General features: G+C 44.3%; 1 protein-coding gene across 1 annotated transcript in view; it reads right to left on the bottom strand.

Annotated features, from left to right (window-relative positions):
* The window catches only part of DYNC1LI2 (dynein cytoplasmic 1 light intermediate chain 2), a 102,336-nt gene that overhangs the window by 11,028 nt on the left and 64,661 nt on the right, over positions 1–26,647 (bottom strand). Inside the window, exons 9-12 of the mRNA XM_030204486.1 lie at positions 21,777–21,836; positions 15,509–15,550; positions 12,787–12,901; positions 968–1,084 (exon numbers count right to left, since the gene is read on the bottom strand). Of these exons, the coding sequence (XP_030060346.1) occupies positions 968–1,084; positions 12,787–12,901; positions 15,509–15,550; positions 21,777–21,836 (334 nt within the window). The remainder of the gene's footprint in view (positions 1–967; positions 1,085–12,786; positions 12,902–15,508; positions 15,551–21,776; positions 21,837–26,647) is intronic.

The raw sequence follows: 26,647 nt of genomic DNA, 5'->3' as shown, positions 1-26,647 counted from the left end.
AGGCCACCACAGCAGAGAAACATTAAGAATAGTGAAAACAAACGAAACCCAGAAGTTAGCAAACGCTGATAATAAGCCTCCAGAAAAGAGGGTTGAGTAGCTAGCACAGCCACAAAGCAGGCTACTAGCACTATTACTACCACTACTTATTTCTATAGTGCTACTAGATGTACACAGCACTGTACACATTATGGGCCAGATTCTATATATGGCGCTTAAAAAATCCACGAGGAAAACATTTCTGCCTAAGTGTATTCTATAAGCGGCACCTAGATTTAGGCGCAATATATTGAATACGCTTAGTTGCTCATACCTCCCACAACTTCTGGTGGAAACTGTGAGCCTCCAAAACTTACCAATATTCCACTGTACCCACATATAGGCTTCCCCTTCACCCATAAGGGCTACTGTAGTGATGTTTTGGGGGAGTAGTGGGTTCTGGGGGGCTCAGCAGACAAGATAAGGAAGCAATGATGATATGTGTACCTGGGAGCATTTATTTGACGTCCACTGCAGTGCCCCCTAGAGTGCTCCATTGCGCTCCTGTGATGTTTGTGTGGACAATCTATTAAGAATGCTGGTTCCTCCTACATCCTAATGGCTTGATTTTGTGCGTTTTTTCACTTGGACTTTTTTTCAAAAAGGGACCAAAAGATAACACACAGAGCACAAAAACATCTAGCACCACCTTGAGTGAATTCTTTCAAAAAGATGGTAAATAAATCCTAGTAAATAAAATAAATAGCCATTTCAAAAAAAAAAAAAAAAAAGATTTTTTTTCTGTTTTGAAAGTGGCTTTATTTCCTACTTGGATTTTGGACGTTTTTAGCAAAACATCTAAAGTTGGCCTTAGACGTCATATCAAAAATGCCCCTCTATGTAACCTATTTTAACTTTGTAAGCCTATGTGTTTTGAAAATGAGTCAAATCCGTGTGAAACTTTGAAGTGTTATTTATTTTTACATACCAGACTTCTTGGCTGTGGTGGGCACTGCTCCAGCTCCTGGACTTCCAGGAGAGCCAGTCTTTTTACTCAACAAGCTGTTAAAGAAACTAGCCAACACACCTTCACTTGCAGCAGCATCTAGAAACAAACAAACAAAAAAAAACCAAATAAGATTGACTTTGAATCACTCAAAGGTTTATTTTTTCAGATTTTATTATGCATTACCACTATAAATATTTATTTGGACTAAATATGAAACAAATGCTTCTCAAAATGCTCAACTGATGTTAATTTTACCAGCAGATTACTGCTACTGCAGGAATGGAATCAGTGCCTTTGCTTGATGAGCACATCACTTCTTTCACTATTAAAATTAACCATCACCATTTTTGGTTTTCTTGTGACTGGCGACGAAGCAGGCATCTTTGGCCTACGATGAAAATGTCAAACTAAACCAATTTCTATTTATACTGTAAGGTGACAATGGATTCCTGATAACATCACAAATAAAACCATTTCTAATCAATTGCAAATAAGGTTCTGATTCAGTTATATTACAATGTGTTATATGAATGATGTATCTGAGTTAAGTCATAATCTGCTACCTACAAAATTAAAAGGTATTAGGTTTTGGAGAAGTCACAGGTGAAAGTTTGAACCACTAAGAGATTAAGCAGAGGGTGAACCATTACTACTCAGTTTCAGTTTGAAACCATCTTGGTTTACTTTTTACTCAATGCAATGCTATAAAACTTAAGCTACTGATTATTCTGCCTCAGGCAGCAAAATCTTTGCTTGAAACTCGTACAGAGTTTTTGCTATTTGAGGGATGGGCAAATGGGCATAGAGGAAGAGCCAAGTCCAATTTATGGCTAGCATATCCCTTGCTAGAAGATCTGGAGATAGAGAATCGAATAGTAACAAAAGGGAACTTTGCACTTTTGCACTGGCAAAGAGCTATAGAAATCTGACTGCATTTGAGTCAAACTGTGCAAGATAAGTCTATGAACTCAAGCTTTTTTTGACACAGATTATTTTCAGACACTTCATTCTAACAATACATTTTGGAACAGTACAATAATGTTATGGGGGTTTTTTTTGTCAATGCCTGAAAACTGGGAAGCACAAGCGAGTGCTCCAGTATGCTTCTGAGGATTTTTCCTCCTCTGACTTAACACTATATGAGTTCAGTCTATATTATTATTACGACTATTAGTGGGGAGATATTTCACTTTTGAAGCAAATGCTAGAAGCCTTGAGTAGTTGTGTTCCCAAAAATTGGTCGACTCTTCCCAGTCAAAAGATGAGCTCTGAAGTCCCAAAGGTAGAAAACCGAAAAAACAGACGAAAAAAATAAATAAATTAAACAACTTAACGCAGAAAAAAAAAAAAAAAAAAAAGAATAATATGAAGAAAAAATATCCCCAAAAAGGGAAGGCACCAAAAAGGCAAATGTTTGACATGCGGAGGCGATTTAAAAAAAAACCCCCAACAACCTCTCTTCTCCGTAGAAAACGGACAGACTGCTGGTCCCGCACTCGAGTGTCAGGCAGGAAGGCACCCATGCATGCACATTGGGGGTACTGCCTCAAAGATTTAAAGTGACTGTGCACTTGGCAGTGTCCGCACCAGGTTTCGTGGTTGATGTCACCCATGTGAGAATATTATGCCTGCTTGTCCTCTGAGAACACCAGCTACAGGTAAGTACTTCAGTTTTCTCCTAAAACAAGGAGAATGACAAGTCCTCACATCTGGAACTCCCAAGCTACAGATTGCCTTTAACACAAAAAGGGAAGAACATAAGGGCGTACCATCAGCCTGACAATCAATCAATCTTTTTTTCTTAAAAACCTTTTTTTAAATGAAGGTAACCTGGAAATGCTGCTAAGTTGCTCACCTGTAACTTAGCAGCTTAACAAACAGCGGGATAAAAAGTGATAATGACAACTGTTTCACAGCTCAGAACTAGTGTAAAGATCTCAGAACGCATTGCTTTTCCTACGTGAAGTGGTCTCCTCAGTTAGCACCATAGCTCAAGGAAGACTGCAACACTTGGGGAGCTGGGAGGGATTGCATAACCAATTAATTCTTTGTCTACGGAAAACAGCTGTGACAGATAACAAGCTGCATATAAAGTTGCTTAACAGAAAAAACAGTCACAAGTAGATGAATCCAAACCTCAGGACTGCTCTACTTTAAAAATTCTCTCTCCATCATTAGGAGTGGCCCAATCAGATCAGATAAACACTACAGTTACGCTATTCACACTGCTTGACTGAAGCATTTCTGTGATTATTGAATGGTCCAGGCAGTAATGTGAAGTGAAGGTATGATGAAAGGAACATATGTTCTTCAGTGAATCAGATATCAAAAGAGCTACAGTAGTCAGACTGCTTATGACAATTAGCTAGGCTCTGTTTTGCTACTAGAATACTAAGTTGTTTGGGATCAAATAGCTGCATAGACTTTTTGATAAGATTCTGTCCCTTCCAAATAAAACTCATTTACAGTCTACAGTGTGTAAGGACTTCTCTTATCCTAAACTACAAAAGCATCATTTCTTCACCGAGATGAAAGGGCATGACTACCTCTGGCAGGAATTTAGAATGAATGCAGACTACTACTATATATAATTATAAAGTTGGATATAAAGTTCATAGGTGATGAAGGTATAGAGTACTGCATCTTTTACCTGTCATTCAGGTAAAATTCTTCAAAAAGCATTATTATGGACTTTTTCATGAGAGATGAAAGGATGACATTAAGGTCCCATTGCACAGGAGTCCTCTGAATTAGTAACTGGATATGAAGAATTCCCATCATGAATCTCAAAATAATGAGAGGAAGGGCTCCAGCTTGTAACTATAATAGCACGATAGATTGAAAGTGAACATAAGAATTGCCAAACTGGGCCATATTTACTTTTTGGGGGCGGGGGGGGGGGGGGGGGGGAATAGGCAGGCAGGCAGCCTGGCCGGAACTTGAAAAAAAAAAGGGGGGGGGGCAGGGGGATAGAGTTGAATTATAAACCCTAAATAGACTCTGGAAGGCTGTCTTGCCAAATAGCACTGGGAAACCTGTTCTAGGCAGTGGTGAAATATGAAAGTATGGACAGAGGTCCAATTTACAGTTCTACATGTCTCTACTGAGGTTCATCTCAGTTGGGCTACTGACACTGCCATGGCTTTGACATTATGAGTCATAATCTGGCTCTCTAGAGGCAGCCCAGCCTGGAAATAACTGAAGGAAATGCAATCTGTTAGCCAAATGAAAAGCAATGGCAGCTCCCATACTGTCTGGAACAAAAGAAACAAAACACTGGGTACACTTTCTATGGGCTTTGGTACACTCCAAGTAGAAAGCCAAGACTCCCTTCCTGCAGTGCACTTTCATCCTTGCGAGTATAAGGTTTAGAAAACAGGTTGGAATAATACTGACTGGTTCAAGTGGAACTCTGACAGAACTTTAGGAAGAAACTTCAGATGGGTGCACAAAAATTAAAAAAAAAAAAAAACCCAATTTTTAAAGATAACCCAGCAGGAGAGGAAGTGACGTCACCGTCGGGGATGGAAGCCTGAATCCAGAGCTCCGTCGGGGCAGTGAAGAAATAAGCGCTATTTCCTGGTTCCCTAACCCCCGAGATTGGTGGTTTTGAGGTGAAAGATATAGAGAAGTAATGGCGACACGAAAGCGGCTGGAAAAATTCAAGTTCGCCACGGCACAGAAAAACGAGGCGGCGAACACGAGCCGCTCCCAGCAGAAAGCTCACAACAAAATGGCCGCCGCGGATTCTGGCTCCGAAACGGAGGACCCAACAGATCAACTAGAAAGTGATACCGAGCTGACTAAACAAGAGGTAGCGAGGTGGTTTAAAGCCTTAAAGGCTGAAATGTCGGCGGTTCGGAAAACTATCCGTGAGGCGGTCACAGATATCCAAAAAGAGGTGAGAGAGATTGGAGGACGGGTGGAGCAGGTGGAAGAAGGGCTGGAGCACGTGGAGGGAGAAATGGAGGGCCTGCGTACTGCTCTCACGATCGTGCAAGCTGAAAAAGCAAAATTGCAATTAGAGGTGGAAGATCTGGAAAATCGCTCCAGAAGGAATAATTTGAGATTCAAAGGGGTTCCGGAAACGGACCAGAATAAAGACTGTGCACAGGTGATTCGTGAAATTTGTGCCAGAATATTGGATATAAATTCTGAGGGGCAGACTAATATGGAGGAGTCTGAAATAAGATTTGATCGGGTACATCGAAGTCTGGGGCCCAGGAGAGACCAGCAACCCAGGGACATTGTTGTATGCTTTAAAGACTATACTATCAAAGACAAGATCTGGAAGAAAGCCAGATCCCAGGGGGAGTTACTCTGGGACAATAAAAAAATTCTGGTGTTTCAAGACTTAGCGCTGGGCACTCTTCAGAGGCATAGAGAATTCAAAGACTTAACCACATATCTCCAGCAGTCTAATTTCAGATATAGATGGATCTTCCCTTTTGGCCTCCAGTTTACAGCGGAAGGTATCACCAGACGAGTGGTTACGCTGGGAGAGGCTTGGAAGGTACTTACAGAGCTGGGATATACAAATCTGCCTCCGGCAGCTTCGGAGGGGAGATCAAGTATAACAGCAAAGATAAAAAAAGAGTCATCCTGGCATAAAGTGCGCCCACGAAGAGAGAATACTTCACAGCTATCAACAGAGGAGAAAGTACCTTGAATGGACACGAGAGATACTCAGGATTTCAGTTACCTCAAAGGTTTCATGGGGTTTTGTTAAGAAAAAGATGATATGCAGTTGGGGGGATTGTTCTGGAGTTGTTACAGGATGTCTATTTATTGTTTGAAAGGGTTCTGGGAACTCAGTAAAATCTGTGAAATATGGGGGGAGGGGACCGGGAAATGTTGTTGGGGGGAAGAGGGCGATGAGCTCCGGCGGGGAGTGATTTCCTCATTACTAGCGGCTGGCGGCTAATGGCTCAGCCCAGCAGGGGGGGAGAGGGGGGGGAGGGAAGGGGATCAAGGGTCTTCACATTGGGTCATGGAATGTTAATGGTATGAACTCTCCACAGAAGAGAAATTTGATACATAGAGAATTGCAGAAACTTAAGTGGGATATTATATTATTGCAGGAAACACACATTCAGAAGAGGGATTTACACCTACTTAAACATAGGGGGTACAGCGACTGTATCTCACACTGTGATGCTAGAGGGGGCAAGGTGGGAGGATTAGTGATTTACATCCGTAGACACATCCCACTGGTCATAGAAGAAACATATAGGGATACTTTGGGAAGGTGCCTGGCGATTAGGGGTCAGCTGTATGGCAAGGAGGTGACCATAGTAAATATATACGCCCCCAACTCAGGACAAGGAGAATTTTTTACTCGGATTCATAAGGAGCTCTCCCAGTTCCAGAAAGGGGGGATGGTCCTGGGTGGGGACTTTAATACTAGCATGACATTAATGGATCATTCAAAGGGGCTGATGGATAAGTCCTCAGCACACTGTACACAGTTAAAATCACTTGTCTCTGACTTAGACTTAGTGGATGTATGGAGGCTGAGACACCCAGGCCAGCGGTCCTATACCTTCTTTTCTCATTCTCAGAATACTTACACAAGAATCGATATGGTATGGTGTAGCCGCCAGTTGTGGGATCAGGTGGTTGATTCACATGTTGGGTCCATTTCCACCTCTGACCATGCCCCCGTGGAGCTTGAGCTCAAAGGTTTGACTGAGGAAAGGCGCCAACTCTTCTGGAGATTAAACGAATTGATTCTTGGGGATAGTGGGGTGCGGGATGACATTCGCCGGGTCATTCAGAATTATATGTTGGTGAATGACACTGGCGAGGTTTTGGATGGCACATTGTGGGATGCCCTAAAGGCAGTGGTGAGGGGTCACTTCATCAAATGGGGAGCCCGGAAAAAGAGGCTACGAGAGAAGAGGGAGTTGGACCTCCGGGCACGATTAGTGAAATTAGAATGTTGTCACCAAGAGGGAGGCTCTGGGATAGTCCTGAAAGAATTAAGACAGTGTAGAGCAGAATTAGAGAAACTGCAGGTGGAACACGTGGAGTTTTTACATACAAGACTCCAACAGAAGTTTTATGAATTTGGAAACAAATCTGGACGGATGTTGGCTCATCTTTTGAGGCAGAGACAAAGGAGCCACACAATAACAAAAATAAAAGGGGCGGGCGATAAGATGTACTATAGAGATGGAGAAATCAGGGATCAGTTTGAAAAATTTTATCAGAAGTTATACAGCAGTGAGAGGGGGGCAGGGGGGGAAGAAATCAGGAGGGGTTTAGGAAAGCTGCATCTCCCAAGGTTATCAAGTTTGGAACGCAATCAGTTAGAGGCCCCATTTCGCCTTGAAGAGATCCAAAGGGTGATTAAGGGTCTCCAGGGAGGGAAGGCGCCCGGCCTGGATGGGTATTCTGCTCGGTTTTATAAGACTTTTGTAGGGGAGGTGGGGCCCATGTTGTTGAGGGTTGGGAATGCATGCCTGGCTGGCCAATCATTGCCGGGGAGTATGCATGAAGCGGGGATCTCCGTGCTTTTGAAACCAGGTAGAGACCCGGCGGTATGTGCCTCCTATCGCCCCATATCATTAATAAATCTAGATATTAAGATTTTATCTAAAGTAGTTGCTGATCGGTTAGGAAAGGTCCTGCCTTCATTGATTCATACTGATCAATCAGGGTTTGTCATGGGGCGGCAGGTAGCGGATAATATTAGACGCACCTTACATGTTATGTGGGTAGCCCAACAGAGGGGGATTCCAGTGGCCCTTTTGAGTACGGACGCAGATAAAGCGTTTGACAGGGTGGACTGGCCTTATCTATGGGAAGTTCTAGAACATCTAGGGTTTGGCCAGGGTTTGATAGGATGGATACAACGACTATATGAGAAACCAGTGGCAAGAATCAAAGTAAATGGGGGGTATACATCTGTTTTCCAGATTGAACGGGGTACCAGACAGGGGTGTCCGCTGTCACCGTTACTGTTCGCACTCTCGATTGAGCCCTTAGCTCAGAGGGTGCGTGAATCGGTTGACATTCCAGGAATAATGATAGGTGGCTCTGAACACAAATTGGCATTATTTGCTGATGATGTCTTATTTTTTGTAAATAACCCGGGGCTGCATCTTCCTATATTGATGGCAGAACTGAAGGAGTTTGGTAGGCTCTCGGGTTTTCAGATAAACTATGATAAATCTGACATGATTGGGGTATCCATAGCACAACCTAGGATGGAGGAGCTCTCTCGAAACTTTCCTTTTAAATTAAGGAGGGATAAAATTAAATATTTAGGAGTCCAAATACCAGCTCAGATTTCTCAGATATATCAGCTAAATTATATACCGTTATTCCGGCAAATACGCAAAGACATGGAGGGTTGGACGGGAAAGTGGTTGTCATGGTGGGGCAGGATAGCATCGATTAGGATGAACGTATTGCCCAGACTTTTGTTCTTGTTTCAAACATTACCGGTAGCAATCCCTGGGAGGGAACTGAGAACCCTACAACAGGCTATAGTGAAGTTTGTTTGGGGAGGCAAGGCCCCCAGGCTTAGCAGGAAGCTGCTCTGGCGTTCGACAGAGTTGGGTGGGAGAGGGGTTCCAAACCTCGAATGGTATTACTGGGCAGCACAAATGAAACTTATATCCCTGTGGGGTCAGGAGAAATGGTCGGTGGTGGCACACATGGATCAGGAGATGGTGCAGCAGCATAGCCTGCAGTCAGTAATATGGGCATCTTCTGCTTATCCTACTATTGGCAGGCTTACTACCAATCCGTTTGTTGGGCACTTGTTGGCACTATGGGGTTCCCTTAGGACACGCTTCTGGAAAACTAGAAAAACATCTACATACGCGTATATTCAAGGGGAACCTACTTTTAGAGTGGGGTTGGGAAATCCGGTAGCAAAGAGGTGGGCTGAGAGGGGCATATTGAGGTTTCGAGATTTATTGGAAGATGGGAAAATGAGATTGTTCACAGAACTCAAGGAAGACTATGGGGTTATGGACAGGGACAGATTCTTCTACTTACAGGTCCAACATTACATTTACACACAAGGATGGTTGAGAAACGATCCAGAGGACTATGAAGTCTTAGAAAACATGTGGGGCTCACTGGGAACAATGAAGGGAGTTATATCCCGGTTATATAAATTTATAAGGGGAGGGAGTTTTGAAAAATGTTTATATATGACTAAATGGGAAAGAGATTTGGAAAAGGAATTGACAGTTCATGAATGGAAGGCCATTATCTCGGAGGTCAATAAAGCATCAACATGCGTGTTATTGAAAGAAAACGCCTTCAAGGTGCTCTCGAGATGGTATTTTACCCCATATAGACTACATATGATGTTTCCAGGGGCCTCCCAGTATTGTTGGAGATGTTCAACAGATGTGGGAACTTTTTTGCATATCTGGTGGTCCTGTGGGAAATTACAAATGTATTGGCAATCTATAACGGCAAAGATAACTGCCCATACAGGCAAAAACTTTTTGTGTGAGCCTCAATGGTGCCTGCTGGGCCTGGGGAACAGACGAGGAGTCAAATGGCAAAGACGTTTGAAGAGGATGTGCTTGACAGCTGCAAAGAGTGTCATTGCTCGGTTGTGGAAACAGCAAGCGGCACCAACAGAGCAAGACTGGACTCTAAAACTTTCTCTAATTGAGGAGATGGAGAAATTAACTGATAAACGGTTGGGAATTTATAACAGGCAAGATGAACTCTGGACACATATTAGAGCAATGACCCAAGTGAGTTAGTAATAGGCGTTTGATGGGGGGGTGGGGGGGAGGGGTAGGGGTAGGGGGGGGGGGGAAATGAAAAATTAAAGTTTGTCAATGTTCAATTATAGATTTACAGTTGATGGACAAAAGAGAAGGTGTAAAGTGAGAGAAGTATAGAATTGTGTATCAAAGAAGAAATAGTCAAATGTCTACTGTGAATTAAGGAAGTAATGTTTATTCTGTTGTTTGACAATAAAAATTATTGAAACAAAAAAAAAAAAAAAAAAAAAAAACCCTTACAATAAGGTGGATTAGTTACTAGGGCCTGAAGCTCACTGTGCTGAAGTAACTGCCACCAAAAATAAGACCTTCCAGGTTAGGTACTTCAAGTGGCAGTTATCTAGTGGCTCAGGAGTTTTCTTCAGATGGGTAAGAACAACATTGAGGTCCTGTGACACTGCAGAAGGCTTGATGGGAAGTTTCGTATGTAGCAAGCCATGCATGAACAACTAAAAGCTCTACAAAGATGGGTTTACCCTCTATGTGATGATGGGAAGCTCCATTGCACTAACATATACCTTTACAGAGTTGGTCTTGAGACCTGCCTCTGACAAACACAGAAGGCAGTAAAGCAATTTTTGAGTAGGGCACATTCACGGGATCTGTAGCTTAGGGTCCACAACAGATGGCAGACCTCTTCCATTTAAAACAATATGTCTTCTTAGTGGAATTCTTCCTGGTAGCTAGGAAGACCTGTGAGACACTGTCAGGGAAGTACAGGGAAGACAATGCCTCCCTTTCAACATTCAAGCTGTGAGAGCTAGGGACTCAATGTAGGGATGCAACAGGGTGCCCTGTTCTTGCACAATCAGTATCGGAGAACACTCCGGTCTTATAGGAATTCTGATGGCAGGAACTAGAAACATATTTATTTGGATTTTTTGCTCACACCTTTTTCAGTAGTAGCTTAACGTGAGTTACATTCAGATACACTGGGTATTTCTGTCCCTGGAGGGCTCACAATCTAATTTTGTACCTAAGGCAATGGAAGGTTAAGTGACTTGCCCAAGATCACAAGGAGCAGCAGTGGGATTTGAACTGGCCACCTCTGGATGTCAAGACTGGTGCTCTAACTACTAGGCCACTCTCCTCCACTCCACAACATAGAAACATGACGGTAGATAAGGGCCTTAAGGCTCATCCAGTCTGCTCATCCTCGGTAACCACTAACTCCTCCTTTTCCTAAGAGATCCCACGTGTCTGTCCCACGTCTTCTTAAACTCCGACAGTCTTCGTCTCCACGACCTCCACCGGGAGGCCATTCCATGTATCCACCCCCCTTTTCCATGAAAAAGTATTTCCTCAGACTTGTTCTAATCCTATTTCCTCTTAATTTTATCTTATGCCCTCTCATTCCAGAGGTTTCCTTCATTTGAAAAAGACTCACTTCCTGTACATTAACACCACTAAGGTATTTAAACATCTTTATCACATCCCCTCTCTCCAGGCGTATATATGTTGAGGTTCATGAGCCAGTCCCTATATGTATTATGATTGAGACAGCTGACTAATTTTGTAGCCATCCTACGGACCGACTCCATCTTGTTTATATCTTTCCGCAAGTGCAGTCTCCAGAACTGCAAACAATATTCTAAATGGGGCCTCACCAGAGACTTGTACAAGGGAACTATCACCTCTTTTTTTTCCTGCTGGTCATCCCTCTGGCTTTGAGTGTTGCCTTTTCTACCCGTTTGGCCACCTTAAGGTCATTAGACACAATCACCCCCAAGCCCCGCTCTTCTTTCATACACAGCTCTTCACCCCCTATACTGTACCATTCTCTCTGGGCTCTGTGACCCAAGTGCATGACCCTATACTTGCCTTGGGCAGTAACAGGCTATGTGCATCATGGTTCCCCACTAGGAACCACTAGGATTGGCCTAGTGGTTAGTGTGGTGGACTTTGGTCCTGGGGAACTGGGTTCGATTCCCACTGCAGGCACAGGCAGCTCCTTGTGATTGTGACTCTGGGCAAGTCACTTAACTCTCTATTGCCCCAGGTACAAATAAGTACCTGTATATAATATGCAGGTCTCTTGTGCCCCCCCCCCCCCCTGTCTTCACTCATTCTCCCTCTCTCCTGTGCCCCCCTGTGCCTTCACCCATTCCCTTTCTCTCTCTCTTGTGCCCCCCTGTGCCTTCACCCATTCTCTCTCTCTCCTGTGCCCCCGTGCCTTCACCCATTATTGCTCCCATATGCATCCCCAGAACCTGGTGTAACTTCTGGACCCAAAAGGACTGATGTGTTGTCTCATGATGGATCAAACACAAACCAATGCACCTCTCTTTTTCGCACTTCTTTGACCTGAAGCCCCCTTTCTAACATGTGAAGAGGGTTCATAATCAAGTCCCATGCATTGCTGGCACCAAAATATGTATATGCACCAGATATGGTTCTGTTGCACAGCATGTCTTTCTTAAAGAAACTGGGGGCTTTCCTCTGCAACATATCATTGGAAAAAAAATATTCACAGCAACATCAACTGATTTGATTTTCAAAGTAAGCCCAGTCAAGTTGCAAAACACGCAAAAAAGGTATTAGGAGGCAAATGTGAAAGGGAAAACTTCAAAAAACAGCAGAAAAGCCTAATTAGAAGAACTAAAAGGAAGGAGTACACATATGGCATACATTTAATACAGCAAAAAGCAGTTCGTACAGCTCTGTGGAAAATCTAAGATTGAGGTCCCACGTGACAACACAACACAGGAAATGTGGCACATATGAGGTAAGTTTCTTTAAAAACACTTTGGAAAGATTTGCCATTTAAGGATAATCTCTTGTCTGGCACTGGAGACCTCTGCTGACCTATATGAGGTATTACATCCTAGCAGCCCTTTGTTAATCAGTATACACACATCGGTTTTAGATCTATTGTAGTATAACAAGCAGAAATTTGGGTTGTAATAAAAATATCAACCATGTTGGTTTATATCACTTATGATAATCACAGAATAAAATATTCAACTAACTAATACTAACTGAACTGAAAAGACGACCAAAGTCTCTCTTTCATTACAGAAAAAAATGAACACCCACTTTTAATGTTTGGATCTGGTTTCTTAACAGATCCAATTGGGGAGGCACTAGGTACGTTGTTGGGACCAGTTCGGCCTGTTCTTGGAGATCCTGTAGGAGCTCTGGCTGGAGATTCCTGTGGGAAAACAAGACAAGATATCCAACTTTTTTTTCAATAAATATCCAAATCAAGGTATTCACAAAGTCCGTGACCTCACTTAACCAACAGACTTTCTATGAGATGAGGCTTTTTCAATTCCAGATTTCATAAGCAGCCTACAAAAGGCATTTGTACTAAGACAGCACAAAGTGACTGGAGCAAAATACGCAGTGATGTATCAAAAAGACCAAAGTTACTGCACACCTCCAATTAATCACAGCAAAAGTATACCTAGGTACCACTCAAACTTCTTGTTTATACACTGACATTTGTTTACTATTTTACAATTTCCTGGCAAATGGAATTTTCCTGTAGTGGGTTTATGAAGCTATCAAAGTAAACTATCAGAAGTTTTAAGTAGCAATCACTAAGACACACACCCCCTTCCCTCGGCTAAATAAGCATTAACAACCAATATAAGAGAACAAGTTATTCACCTTTTCATTCAAATATGTCCCATTATTTATCAGTGCACAGCAGGCAAAAAGCACAACGGGTTCCAAGAACTGCTGTGGAGGAGCTAATTCTATTAGAAGGCCCAACATGGGTTGTGTTTCGGTGATATGACCAATGTATACTAATAAATGCTCGATTCAACTGCAGCCCAAGACATGCTGTGCATGCTTGTAAACTGTGTAGGAAGGTCACTCTGGTTCCTTCCTATCTAGCTCACACTCATGCAAAACGTCTCTCAGGCTGCGACCGAATCGAGTACATTTCCTGAATTTACCTGTACACATTGGATTACATCACTTGACTTAAGTTCAATAATTTCATACGCTCTAGAACATTTATAAAGTTGATTCCTGACTCAGGCACATTACTGATTCATGGCCTAAGTCAGGTCCTCTAATAAATGTGGGTCCTCCACATTAATTCTTGGGGCCCATTGTGCATTTTTTCTACTGTGTTTTGTTCACTGCACTTTTGATTCCCTCTCTCCTGTTGCCATTATTTATCAAAGACATTAGATGGGTTAAAACAAAAGCTGATCCATAGCTTACTCTGTGACTACACCATCTTCAACAACAACAAAGACTTCTATAATAATCTAGCAATAGTGTAGGCCATCAAGTAGCTGGCTGGTACCATCAAGTTTGTGGTTGTCAGGACTTGACTCATTATAATGTTATTAGGTTATGTTAAATAAATGTTTTCTTATGTTAAATAAATGTTTTCTATATTCCGATATAGAAAACTTAAGCCCAGTGTACCTCCAGCTTTAATAATGAATGGTAACAGTTGCTTAAACTTTTTTTTTTTTTTTTTATTTTTAATTTTAAACCAGAATTTTTATTAAATGAATCCAGCAAATATACATTATAAAAATCAGTACATATGAACATTGCTAAACAGTTAGATTCATTGTCATCGGGAAACCTACCAAAGCAGGATTCCTCACATTCAACCAGATACTTCTCAGTTATATTTTTTATGATTTTCAAAGAAAAATATGTATACAAAAGGCTCCTAATATATAGCATAAACATTCCCTTCACCCTACCCCCCCCCACATCGTTCAAACATAGCTCTTATTTTATTTGCCATAACATAACCTACGACTTCTGCACTACTACCGACAGAAAGGGAGCCCAAATCTGATCCCATTTAGCCAAAGCTTTCTTCTCTTTCGCCAAAAGCCTCTCCCGCTCAGCAACGTACTCCAATAGCTGCCACCACTTGATTATCGAGGGGCTACTACTTTGTTTCCAGGAGCAGGCAATGACCAAACGTCCTGCACATAGACAGTGTTTTGCCAGAGCCCTCCCTGCCACAGTCATCCCTAATATAGTCCTATTAAACAGAAATATTGCTGGGTCCCATGGGTTAGTAGATCCTACCCACAGTTGTAGCCTTCCCTGGACCGCTTTCCAAAAAGCCCTCACCTTCCTACACAACCACCAGATATGGCCTAAATGTGCCCAGTTGACAGTTGCTTAAACTTTTTATTCATTTCAGCATGCAAATGCTTTATGAAATCAGCCAATTAAAATAGCTACATAACTGACCTCCTTTAAATTAAAATGGATTTGATGCTGATTGACGATCGCTAGGGTTAAAGTTACTTTTTTAATCAAAGTTTAATTTGATCAAAAACAGAATGAAATAGGAATGACTGATGATAATTTACAGCTGCCCAGCAGCAAAGGTGCTCAAATGGGAGCAAATTGAGATAAGCTGAGCAAGACAGGTTATCCCCAGGCTGTTACTATCTCACAAATGAAATAAAAGTAAAAACAGAAGCTTTAAGAGGAGACATACAAATGGTAAAACTCCTCAAAGCTTCTACCGTGATCAATTCCCTTATGTGTGATGTTCTGCTTTCATCATCCTTTATAGAGCAGTTAAAAAGATTTACAAAATGACGGAGGACGACTGACTAGCTGGCAATTAGCACACAACCCCTGGCCCCCATCCCACCCATACAGTGGTAAAATGATATAAAATACTAGGTCTCTTCAAACATTCTAATTTTGCCAGTGTCCATTTAAAATGTCATTTGCTTATGATTCCTGATATACCAGAAGTATACTTACTTGCTATTCAAACTGAAAACAAGCAGAACAATACAGCAGTACTTACTGATGCTCTTGTAGGCGTAGCTGGCTGCTTGGCAAGATGAGACTGTAAAGACAATATGAAAGTTTATACTCACTGCATATGCTTACACGGAATATGGACATAAGTCAGAGAAAACAAACGGAGGGTAATTTTTATATCAGCTGGTGTAAATAAATGCAAGATATGCAAATAAGTTATATCTTATAAGTTATACATGGGGCATTGGCAAAACCCACATTTACACCGATGTATAAGCCTATTTGTAAGATACGCACCATATAAGATACATGAATATACAGAACAGGGCTGAGGTGGAATTCTGACATTTACGTGCACGTGTGCACATACATACATATGGAAAAATTATGCCTTACCAGATAATTTTCTTTCCTTTATTCACAGCGGATGAATCCAGATACTTGTAACATAGTAACAATGGAGACAGAGAACAATGAACTGAAATATGCCTCATATAGGACGGTATGCTCCTGGAAGACAGTATGTCTCATAACAAAGCAGAAAGCAGGAACAGCAGCCGAGAACTTCTCCTATATCGCAGAATCCAAGGAAACGAATGAACAGTCTGCAATAAACCTAGGACCCCGCAAAAAAAGCTCAAACAGAGAAATCAACAGGGATGGGGCTCTGGATTCATCTGCTAGGTAAGGCATAACTTTTCCTTGTCATCAGCAGAGGATGAATCCAGATACTTGAGGGCTGTAGCAAAGCAGTCCTCAAACAGAGCGAGAGCCAGAGACCCCTGAAGAGAACAGCAGCCCCAAATGATGCCTCTGACCATGCCGCAATATCCAGCCAATAATGCTTCACGAAAGTGTGCAGCAACATGATGTCATCCTGAGTTTCTGCCCAGGACGAGGCCAGGGCCCTGGTCAATGGGGCCAGAGAGACAATGGTGGCTGTTTGCCGGAAAGAAGGTAAGCAGAAGAAATAGTCTCCCAAATCAAGCGAGCAATGGTCAGCGCCCTCTCTCTGCTGCAACCAGCCCAGAGAACAAACAAGTGATCAGACTGCTGGAAATCACTGGTAACCTGAAGATACTGAAGCTGCACAGCCTAAGACCTCTTGGAGAGCAGCTCTGACATTTCCTCCTCCCATCATAGTCTGATTCCCTGGGGATGTCAGTGAAAGTCAGGATGTCTCCAAACACCTGTGCTTCCAAGCAATAAAACAGACCAGAATCTGAACAGGAAAACAAAAGAAATATATCACTGTGCTAATTCACAGGAATTCACACTTCTTTGGTGAATCAGGAGACATAGGAACAAAGCAAACCAAATTATATCATAGCCCTGTGTGTGAGAAAAGAATTCAGGGCCAGATGCACTAAACTTAACGAGCCATTAACGAGCAAGTAGTAAACCCTGGCACGCACTAAAGACTTCTCCTAGCCATTTTCCGACGACAGTAGCAGCTAACGAAAACGGAATGCAGATGAGCAAATTGTGTAGAAACCCTATTGTAATGAGATGCACTAACCTTTTCCGATTGCCTTAATGCTGGAAAATCTAATGAGAGGTCTTTACCTGTCGTTGGGGCTGCGTGGGATTGAAAAACATCTATAAATGTAAAAAAAAAAAAAATTGGGGAAAAAAGTGCTCGTCAGGGCCGTCCTTTATGGACATGCTTCACTCAGCTGAGAGACCTGGAAGTCTCTCACAGCGCGTTTAGCTCAGCCCCCCCCCCCCCCCCCCCGAGGGAGTCGCCGCTGCCGCTCCCCCCTGCATTGAAATGACAGTTTCCCGCAGCCCCGGCCTCCCCACCATCCTCCGAACCCCTGCCCCCCCCTGAGGTCGCCACCGCTCCCCCCTCCACCGGGCAGGGCCCTCACAGCACCTCTCACCTCCGTGTGATGGCGCTGCAGCAAGCAACAGCTGATCGCTTCCATTCGGACTTCCCTCCTTTCCTCCCTGGCCCGCCCTCGTCTGACCAAAGTTACTTACGTACTTGTGAGGGCCCGGCCTGGTGGCAGACGGAGGGGGGCGGGTGGAGGGGGGAGCGGCGGAGGATGGCGGGGAGGCGGGGCTGCAGGAAGCTGTCATTTCAATGCAGGGGGGAGCAGCATAACGCTTGGCTCTGCACATGCTCGACCGGCCGACTGTTTAACGATGGAATATAGAATGCAAGTGAGCTACGAGCAGCTCATTAAAATTCCTATTCCTTGATGCATGCCCGTTCCTTACCGATTTGCTAAGGGAATCGGTAAGGGAAGGGCTTTAACAATTTTTTAGTGCATATTGCCCTCAGTGTTTAAAACCCCAGAGAGGGACAAAGACAGAGAAGCGCACTCCCACCTGCATCCATTCCATATCCACATGGTCTCTCATTCATTAAAAGGCATCAGGCAGACCCCGAGACACACCAAAGCACTGCTGTATTATCTTTCTACCCTAAGCGCTGTGCTGACTTCTAGATAAAATACCTTTTGCCAAGCCACACTTGTGTGTTGTATTATTGTGCTACAAATCCTCCTGCCCCTAAGAAGTGAATCCGGGAACAAGGAAAGGAACTCAAGCTGATATCTGACCCCTGGGGGACATCTTACATCTCGGGGGCTCTTCCGGGTTACCTTATGCTGTACACACCTGCTTGAACATCCAGCTAATGCAGGGAGTCAAAATCCATGCGATAAAATTCTGTGGAAAAAGAAGGAACAATGGCTGATTCAGATAAAGAAGAAACCACCTTCGGAAGGAACCCTGTGCAGTCACACCCCACTCAGTGAACCTCAGAAACAGATGTTGGCAGTACAGAGCCTGCAGCTCAGACATATGCCGGGCAGATGAGACAGCCACCAGAAAAAATAGCCTTCAGGGTCAGATCCTTAACAGTAGCCTTGTGGAGCAGCTCAAATTATGGCCGCTGAAGCGGCCGGAGCACCAGGGATTCCCACTCAGAACGCAGAGGGGAAAGAAGAGGCTTAAGACCATTAACCCCCTTCAGAAAACATACGTCAGGGTGAGCTGCCAGGGAAGACCTCTGCAGTCAACCATAGTAACAAGCCAAGGCTGCCACCCGAACCCGAAGAATGTTGAAGAACAGACTTTTCTTGATCCTGTCCTGCAAGAAAGCCAAGATATGAGGCAGAGACACCCCAAAGGAAGACACCATACAGGCAGAACACCAAATCTCAAAGAGTTTCCAGACTCCAGCATAAGCAGAAGAGGTCATCCGCTTCTAGGCATGCAGCAGAGTCGCAATGACAGCCTCAGAGTAGCCCTTCCGCCTCAGCCACGACTTCTCAAGAGAAAAGCCGTAAGACCAAAGGGGAATGGATCCTCCATCTGAATTGGGCCCTCCACGAGCAGATCCGAGCGAAGCAGAAGACGGAACGGGTAAGCCACTAAGAGGTGAACCAGATCCACATACCAAGGCCTCCGTGGCCAATCCAGAACAATGAGGATCACCCGCCCCGGATGGCAAAGAATCCTGTGAAGGACCCTCCCGAGCATGGGCCATGGAGAGAACACATACAGCAGATCCCCTTCTGGCCATGGCCAGAGGAGCGCATTGATCCCGTCTGACCCGTACTTCCTCCTTCAGCTGAAGAACCGGGACATTTTGGAGAGAGCCCATAATGTGCACTGCTGAAATCTGATGCACATGAGCCACCACTCAGAAAAGCAGCAGCCATGACTCCAGCACCAAATTGGCACTGAGTGCCTCCCTGCTTGTTGATGTAAGCCATGGTCGTAAGATTGTTTGAAAGAATTCTGACCAGCTTGCCAACTAGAAGGTCCTAGAATGCCAGCAACGCCAGGCGAACCAACAAAAGCTCTAGAAGATTGATTGGCCAGGCCAACTCCGTTGAAGATCAGAGGCACTGGGCACTGCGATCGAGGCAGCAAGCTCCCCAATCGGATAGGTTTGCATCCGTCACCACCACACCCACGGAAGAGTGGACAATAGGTTGCCCTTGCAGAGATGCAACAGATGGAGCTACCACTCCATGTTGGATCTTGCCCACCAAGTCCAGGGAAGGCAGTGCTCACAGTCCTGGGACAGGGGAGACCAACGAGACAACAAGGTCTGCTCTAGAGGACGCATGTGCACCTGGGCCCAAGAGACCATACTGAGTGTCACTGCCATGGAGCCCAGTACCTAAACATAATCTATTTTTCAAACAACTCACTCAAAGACTATTATTTTGTCTGCATGTCTTGTCTGTCTTAACTAGATCACAGGCTCAGAAGAAAATGGTCCGTCTCTGTTCAGTGTGGCATACTTCTAACACAGGTGTTGGTAATATGCAGCATGCCACTGAATTTTATACGGCCTGCAAGGCTATGGGAAGTAGCTTTGTCTGTCACTGGAACCATCGAAGAATACTACAATGGGATAAGACTTGACTGACAGTGTTAGCAACTGCTTGGAAAGACAAACATGGTAAGAGATCATTCTGAGAATTTATGTTCATTCACTTATCACATTGAGTTTTGATGGCAGTGGATTATATGGCATATGTGTGTGGCCTGCTAAGGATAGTACAGACATGAGGCTCCCTACGTATAAAAGTTTCCCACCACAGCTCTAACAGGACGGTGCGGGGGGAGGGGAGCACAGAGAAGAGTATTTTGGATTTGATTCACGCCTTTTCCAGTTGTACCTCAAGGCGAGTTAATTTCAGGCACAGTAGGTATTTTGCTATCCCTGGAGGGTTTACAATCTAAGTCTGTGCCCAAGGCAATAAAGGCTTACGTGACTTTGCCAAGATTACAAAGAGCCACAGTGGGATTTGAACTGGACTTCCCTAGTTCTCAACCTGCTACTCTATCCATTAAGCTACTCCACTCCTAAGATGAGCAATACCAGTCATGATGATAATGTACTACGAGAAGACAATCTAACAATCGAATATTCTAACTTTTAATAGCATAAAATTGCAGAATGTAATATAAAGAACTTTGTGTTGTGCATGAAAAGGTATGCTTATCTGACAAGTGATTTGTACCTGTACTAGATGATAAGTACGGACTTCTGTATAGCAACATTAAGAACATTGTTTTGTAAGTTTTGTAGAGAAAAATAATTCACAGAACCTACTGAGTTTCAGGAATACATTTTTTAAAACCTATGCTTTATATGAAGTGTGCTCCTATATAATAGTACTGGTACTGCTAAAGGAAAAGTCCATAGACCATTATTAAATGGACTGAGGAAAATCCACTATTTCTGGGGTAAGCAGTATAAAATATTTTGTACATTTTTGGGATTTTGCCAGGTATTTGTGACCTGGATTGGCCACTGTTGGAAACAGGATGCTGGGCTCGATGGACCTTTGGCCTTTCCCAGTATGGCAATACTTATGTACTTAAAGCTCCAGTAGAGGGCAAAAAAGCTCCAAAAACCAGCACATAACAAATTGTTCACACACAGGGTTTAATCACTTAAATGTGTAAATTAAAATAATTGCACCTGCCCATTTCCTTGGAAAATGTACAGCTGTAGAAAGGTTTAACAAAATCTGACACACTTATAGAACACCACACCTTCTAATGCACAATGTGCAAACATGCAGTACATAACTGAGACAGATTTTCCCAGGTACACTTCACAGATCCTCTCTGGATTTGGCAGGGTGAACAATGAGTGAAGGAATTTTGCAGACTGGACAAAAGCAAATTAGTGAAACTAAGGGTAATAACATAGACTGAAAAGAAACACCATAATTATTTCCCAACATTTTCTTCCTGAATCATTTTCTTGTTTTCACTCAAAGCACCAAACAAGCATGCATGTAAAACCTGCTTGTGTTCTAGATTAAAAACTTGTCAGCCCTCAGGGGACAGAGAAATACCTCTTTAGCCTTTCCTCATATGGGAGGAGTTCCATCCCCTTTATCATTTTGGTCACATTTCTTTGAACCTTTTCTAATTCCACAATAACTTTTTTGAGATATGGCGATCAGAACTGAACAGCAGAAAAGACAACCACCCTTTTAAGGAGTCCCAATTTTCACACACATAAAGCAGTATGACTTTGGATTGTGTACAAAATTGCTATGGGTATAAAAAGAATAGTACAAAGATGACATTATGTTTCATATCACATTGTCAATCCATTGGCCCGGCAGTGCAAATTAATGAGTAGAGGTCAGACCTCATGAAGATTGATTGCAATTCTCCTCTTTGTAGGCCTGGATTTTCATGAGTAACTCCTGTCTTAGGAAACACCTACAGTAGACTTTATTTGTACATCAAAATCTTTCGTGTCAGTCAAGATACATTGTGCTAAGGATGCCTCAAGCACACAAGCACATTCCTGTTCATACCTGTTGTTTCATAAGAAACACTTGCTCGTCTTCTGCTACCAATTCTTTCTCATGGACTAACTGTTGAAAAATAAAAGTGAAATTTAGATATTAGAAATGCTTAGTGAAATGGTGTGCTAAGAGCAAGACAGTTCAAGGAACAAGACAGTCTCTTTACAAGAGAAGAAGAGAATCACAACCTAAGAATCCCAGTGTTTTCTACGAGTCCTGACATCCTTGCAAATTTTTGCATTTTGCTGTCTAAAATATACAGTCCAAAGTACATTAAAGTAAAAGTGTATTTCATTGGTCTACAGGACATATTCTGTACTTTTAGTGTGAAAGAACAATTATAGAAATATTCAAAAAGTAAATAAGAGACCAAAACTTTTGGATTGCATTAAATCTTCACAGCCTTTGATTCACTGCTTTAAAAAGAGGCTTCTACCAAGCATTAAAAGCCATGAGTCATTCAGGATAAACATCTACCAGCCTTGCCCAGCAGGAAAGTGCATGTTTGCCCATTCTTCCTGACAGAATAGCGAAGATACATACCTGTAGCAGGTTTTCTCCAAAGACAGCAGGCTGATTGTTCTCATGACTGGGTCGGCATCCACAGTGGCCGCAGGAACGGAAATCTTCCATAGCAACAAATGTTTGCTAGAGCCTTCGAGCGCGCGGCGCGACCATCTTCCTGCCCGTCGCGCGAGAGCCCCGATCAGTTAAATAAGAAAGCAAAAACAAGGAGAAAGACAACTCCAAAAGGGGAGGTGGGCAGGTATGTGAGAACAATCAGCCTGCTGTCCTTGGAGAACACCTGCTACAGGTATGTATCTTCACTTTCTCCGAGGACAAGCAGGCTGCTTGTTCTCACGACTGGGGTATCCCTAGCACCCAGGCTCACTCAAAACAACAAAGAGGTCAATTGGGCCTCGCAATGGCGAGGATATAACATAGATTGACCTACGAACTAGAACATCTAATTGAGAGTGCAGCCTGGAACAGAATAAAATGGGCCTGGGGGGGTGGAGTTGGATTCTAAACCCCGAACAGATTCTGCAGTACCGACTGCCCAAACCGACTGTCGCATCGGGTATCCTGCTGACGGCAGTAGTGAGATGTGAATGTGTGGATTGATGACCACGTTGCAGCCTTGCAAATCTCTTCTACAGTGGCTGACTTCAAGTGGGCCACCGACGCTGCCATGGCTCTAATACTATGAGCCGTGACATGACCCTCAAGAGTCAGCCCAGCTTGGGCATAAGTGAAGGAAATGCAATCTGCTAGCCAATTAGAGATGGTGTGTTTCCCGACAGCGACTCCCCTTCTGTTGGGATCAAAAGAAACAAACATTTGGGCGGACTGTCTGAAGGGACTTGCCTGCTCCATGTAAAAGGCCAATGCTCTCTTGCAATCCAAGGTGTGCAACAGACGTTCAGCAGGGCAGGTATGAGGACGGGGAAAAAATGTTGGCAAGATAATTGACTGGTTCAGATGGAACTCCGACACCACCTTTGGCAAGAACTTAGGGTGAGTACAAAACCCAGGAGACACCCTCAGAGAGACCCAAGGAAGCAAATTCTACGCTCTCAACATCCAGGCCGTGAGAGCCAGAGACTGGAGGTTGGGATGCAGAAGCGCCATCTCGTTCTGAGTTATGAGGGTTGGAAAACACTCCAATCTCCATGGTTCTTCGGAGGACAACTCCAGAAGAAGAGGGAACCAAATCTGACGTGGCCAGAAGGGAGCAATCAGAATCATGGTTCCGCGGTCTTGCTTGATTTTCAGCAAAGTCTTCCCCACCAGAGGTACGGGAGGATATGCGTACAGAAGGCCCTTCCCCCAATGGAGAAAAGCATCCGATGCTAGTCTGTTGTGGGCTTGAAGTCTGGAACAGAACTGAGGGACCTTGTGATTGATCTGAGAGGCAAAAAGATCCACCGAGGGGGTGCCCCACACTCGGAAGATCTTGCGGACTACGCCCATGTTCAGTGACCACTCGTGAGGTTGCATTATCCTGCTCCACCTGTCGGCCAGACTGTTGTTTACGCCTGTCAGATACGTGGCTTGAAGAACCATGCCGTGACGGCGAGCCCAAAGCCACATCAGGACGGCTTTCTGACACAGGGGGCAAGATCCGGTACCCCCCCTGCTTGTTGATATAGTACATCGCAACCTGATTGTCTGTCTGAATTTGAATGATTTGATTGGACAGCCGATCCCTGAAAGCCCTTAGAGCGTTCCAGACCGCTCGCAACTCCAGGAGATTGATCTGAAGACCTTTTTCCTGGAGAGACCAAACTCCTTGAGTGTGATGCTCATCGACATGAGCTCCCCACCCCAGGAGGGATGCATCAGTTGGCAGCAATTTTTGTGGCTGAGGAATTTGAAATGGATACCCCAAGGTCAAATTGGATCAAATTGTCCACCATTGAAGGGAATTGTGAAAACTGGTAGACAGCTGGATTGCATCCTCTAGATCCCCTGCAGCTTGATACCACTGGGAAGCTAGGGTCCATTGAGCTGATCTCATGTGAATACGGGCCATGGGTGTCACGAACTGTGGAGGCCATATGGCCTAGAAGTCTCAACATCTGCCGAGCTGAGATCTGCTGAGACGCTCTGGCCATGGAAACTAGAGACAGAAGATTGTCTGCTCTCGTCTCGGGAAAATAGGCGTGAGCCGTCTGAGAGTTCAGCAGAGCTCCTATGAATTCTAGTTTTTGAACTGGAAGAAGATGGGACTTTGGGTAATTTAAAACAAACCCTAGTAGCTGCAGGAGTTGAATAGTCATCTGCATGGACTGTAGAGCTCCTGCCTCTGAAGTGTTCTTCACCAGCCAATCGTCGAGATAAGGGAATACATGCACTCCCAGTCTGAGTTGCGACGCTGCAACTACTGCCAGGCATTTTGTAAAGACCCTGGTGCAGACGCCAGACCAAAGGGCAGCACACAATACTAGAAGTGTTGCGTTCCCAGACGGAATCAAAGATACGTCCTGTGAGCTGGAAAGTATTGGGATGTGAGTATAAGCATCCTTTAAGTCCAGAGAGAATAGCCAATCTTTCTGCTGAATCATGGGAAGAACGGTACCCAAGGAAACCATCCTGAACTTTTCTCGGACAAGGAATTTGTTCAGGGCCCTTAGGTGTAGGATGGGACGCATCCCCCCTGTTTTCTTTTGCACAAGGAAGTACCTGGAATAGAATCCCAGCCCTTCTTGCCCTGGTGGAACGGGCTCGACCGCACTGGCGCTGAGAAGGGCAGAGAGTTTCTCTGCAAGTACCTGCCTGTGCTGGAAGCTGAAGGACTGAGCTCCCAGTGGGCAATTTGGAGATGTGGCGATCAAATTGAGGGAGTATCCTAGCTGGACTATTTGAAGAACCCACCAATCGGAGGTTATGAGAGGCTACCGTTGGTGAAAAAATTTTAACCTTCCTCCAACCGGCAGATCATCCGGCATGGACACTTATGGCGGCTATGCTCAGCTGGAGCCAGTCAAAAGCCTGTCCCTTGCTTTTGCTGGGGAGCCACAGGGGCCTGCCTTGGCGCACGCTGTTGACGTGAACGAGCGCGCTGGGGATGAACCTGAGAAGGCTGTCGAGAAGGAGGATTGTACCTACGCCTATTATAGACATAAGGAGCTTTCTTCCTTCCCCAGAAAAAAACGTCTACCAGTTGAGGTGGAGGCAGAAGGCGCCCGGCGGGAGAGATTATCCATAGCGGTTTCCCGCTGCATGATCTGATCGACCACCTGCTCGACTTTCTTGCCAAAAACATCCTCCCGGCAAGGGACATCCGCTGCTGGACTCGATTGTCCAGGTCAGAGGCACATAGCCAGGAGAGTCTGCGCATCACTATACCTTGGGCAGCGGATCTGGATGCAACATCAAAAGAATCGTAAGCACCCCTGGACAGGAATTTACAACACGCCTTCTGCTGCCTGACCACCTCCTGAAAAGGCTTGGCCTGCTCCGGAGCGAGCTTATCAACCAAGTCTGCCAATTGCTTCACCGTGTTCCTCAAGTGAATGCTCGTGTAGAGCTGGTAGGATTGAATCTTGGCCATGAGCATAGAGAACTGATAGGCCTTTCTCCCAAAAGAATCCAGGGTTCTAGATTCTCGCCCCAGGGGCGCCGAGGCAAAATCTCTAGAACTCTTGAGAGCAGAATCCACAACCATAGAGTCGTGAGGTAACTGCGACTTCATCAACTCAGGTTCTCCGTGAATCCAATATTGGGACTCAGCTTTTTTGGAGATGGTGGGATTCTGGGCAATTCACTTAACCCTCCATTGCCCTATGTAAGCCGCATTGAGCCTGCCATGAGTGGGAAAGCGCGGGGTACAAATGTAATAAAAATAATAAAAATAAAATAAATAAATACTTAGCTGTTTCATCCAGTTCCTTAGAAGTGTCTCCTTAAGGACATTATGCAAAAGAACCGTGGATGACTCCTTAGGTGGCGAAGGATAGTCAAGGACCTCAAGCATCTCAGTCCCGGGCTCATCCTCCGATACCACAGGGAAAGGAATAGCCAGAGACATTTCCCTGACAAATGAAGAGAAAGAAAGACTCTCCAGGGGAGAAAGCTTCCTTTTTGGAGAAGGAGTAGGATCAGAGGGAAGACCACAAGACTCCTCAGAAGAGAAATACCTGGGATCTTGTCCTTCATCCCATGAGGCATCCTCATGGGTAATCGGACAAAAGTTCCTTAACTGCAGTCCAAAACCGGGCCTGCCTCGACGCCGAGGAACCATTTCCTCGATGGCGATGCCGAGAAGTTGAATCCCATGCCGGCGTCGATGAAGCTTCCTCCAGCGATGTTGATGGGAGTCGATCTGGGTGGCAGCCGACACCGGCGTTGGAGACCTCACCACAGGCATAGAGCCA

The sequence above is a fragment of the Microcaecilia unicolor genome, chromosome 5 (assembly GCF_901765095.1).
Source record: "Microcaecilia unicolor chromosome 5, aMicUni1.1, whole genome shotgun sequence".
NCBI classification, from domain to species: Eukaryota; Metazoa; Chordata; class Amphibia; order Gymnophiona; family Siphonopidae; genus Microcaecilia; species Microcaecilia unicolor.
Note: the sequence above shows the minus strand (reverse complement) of the source record. Positions and strands in the feature narration are given on the sequence as shown.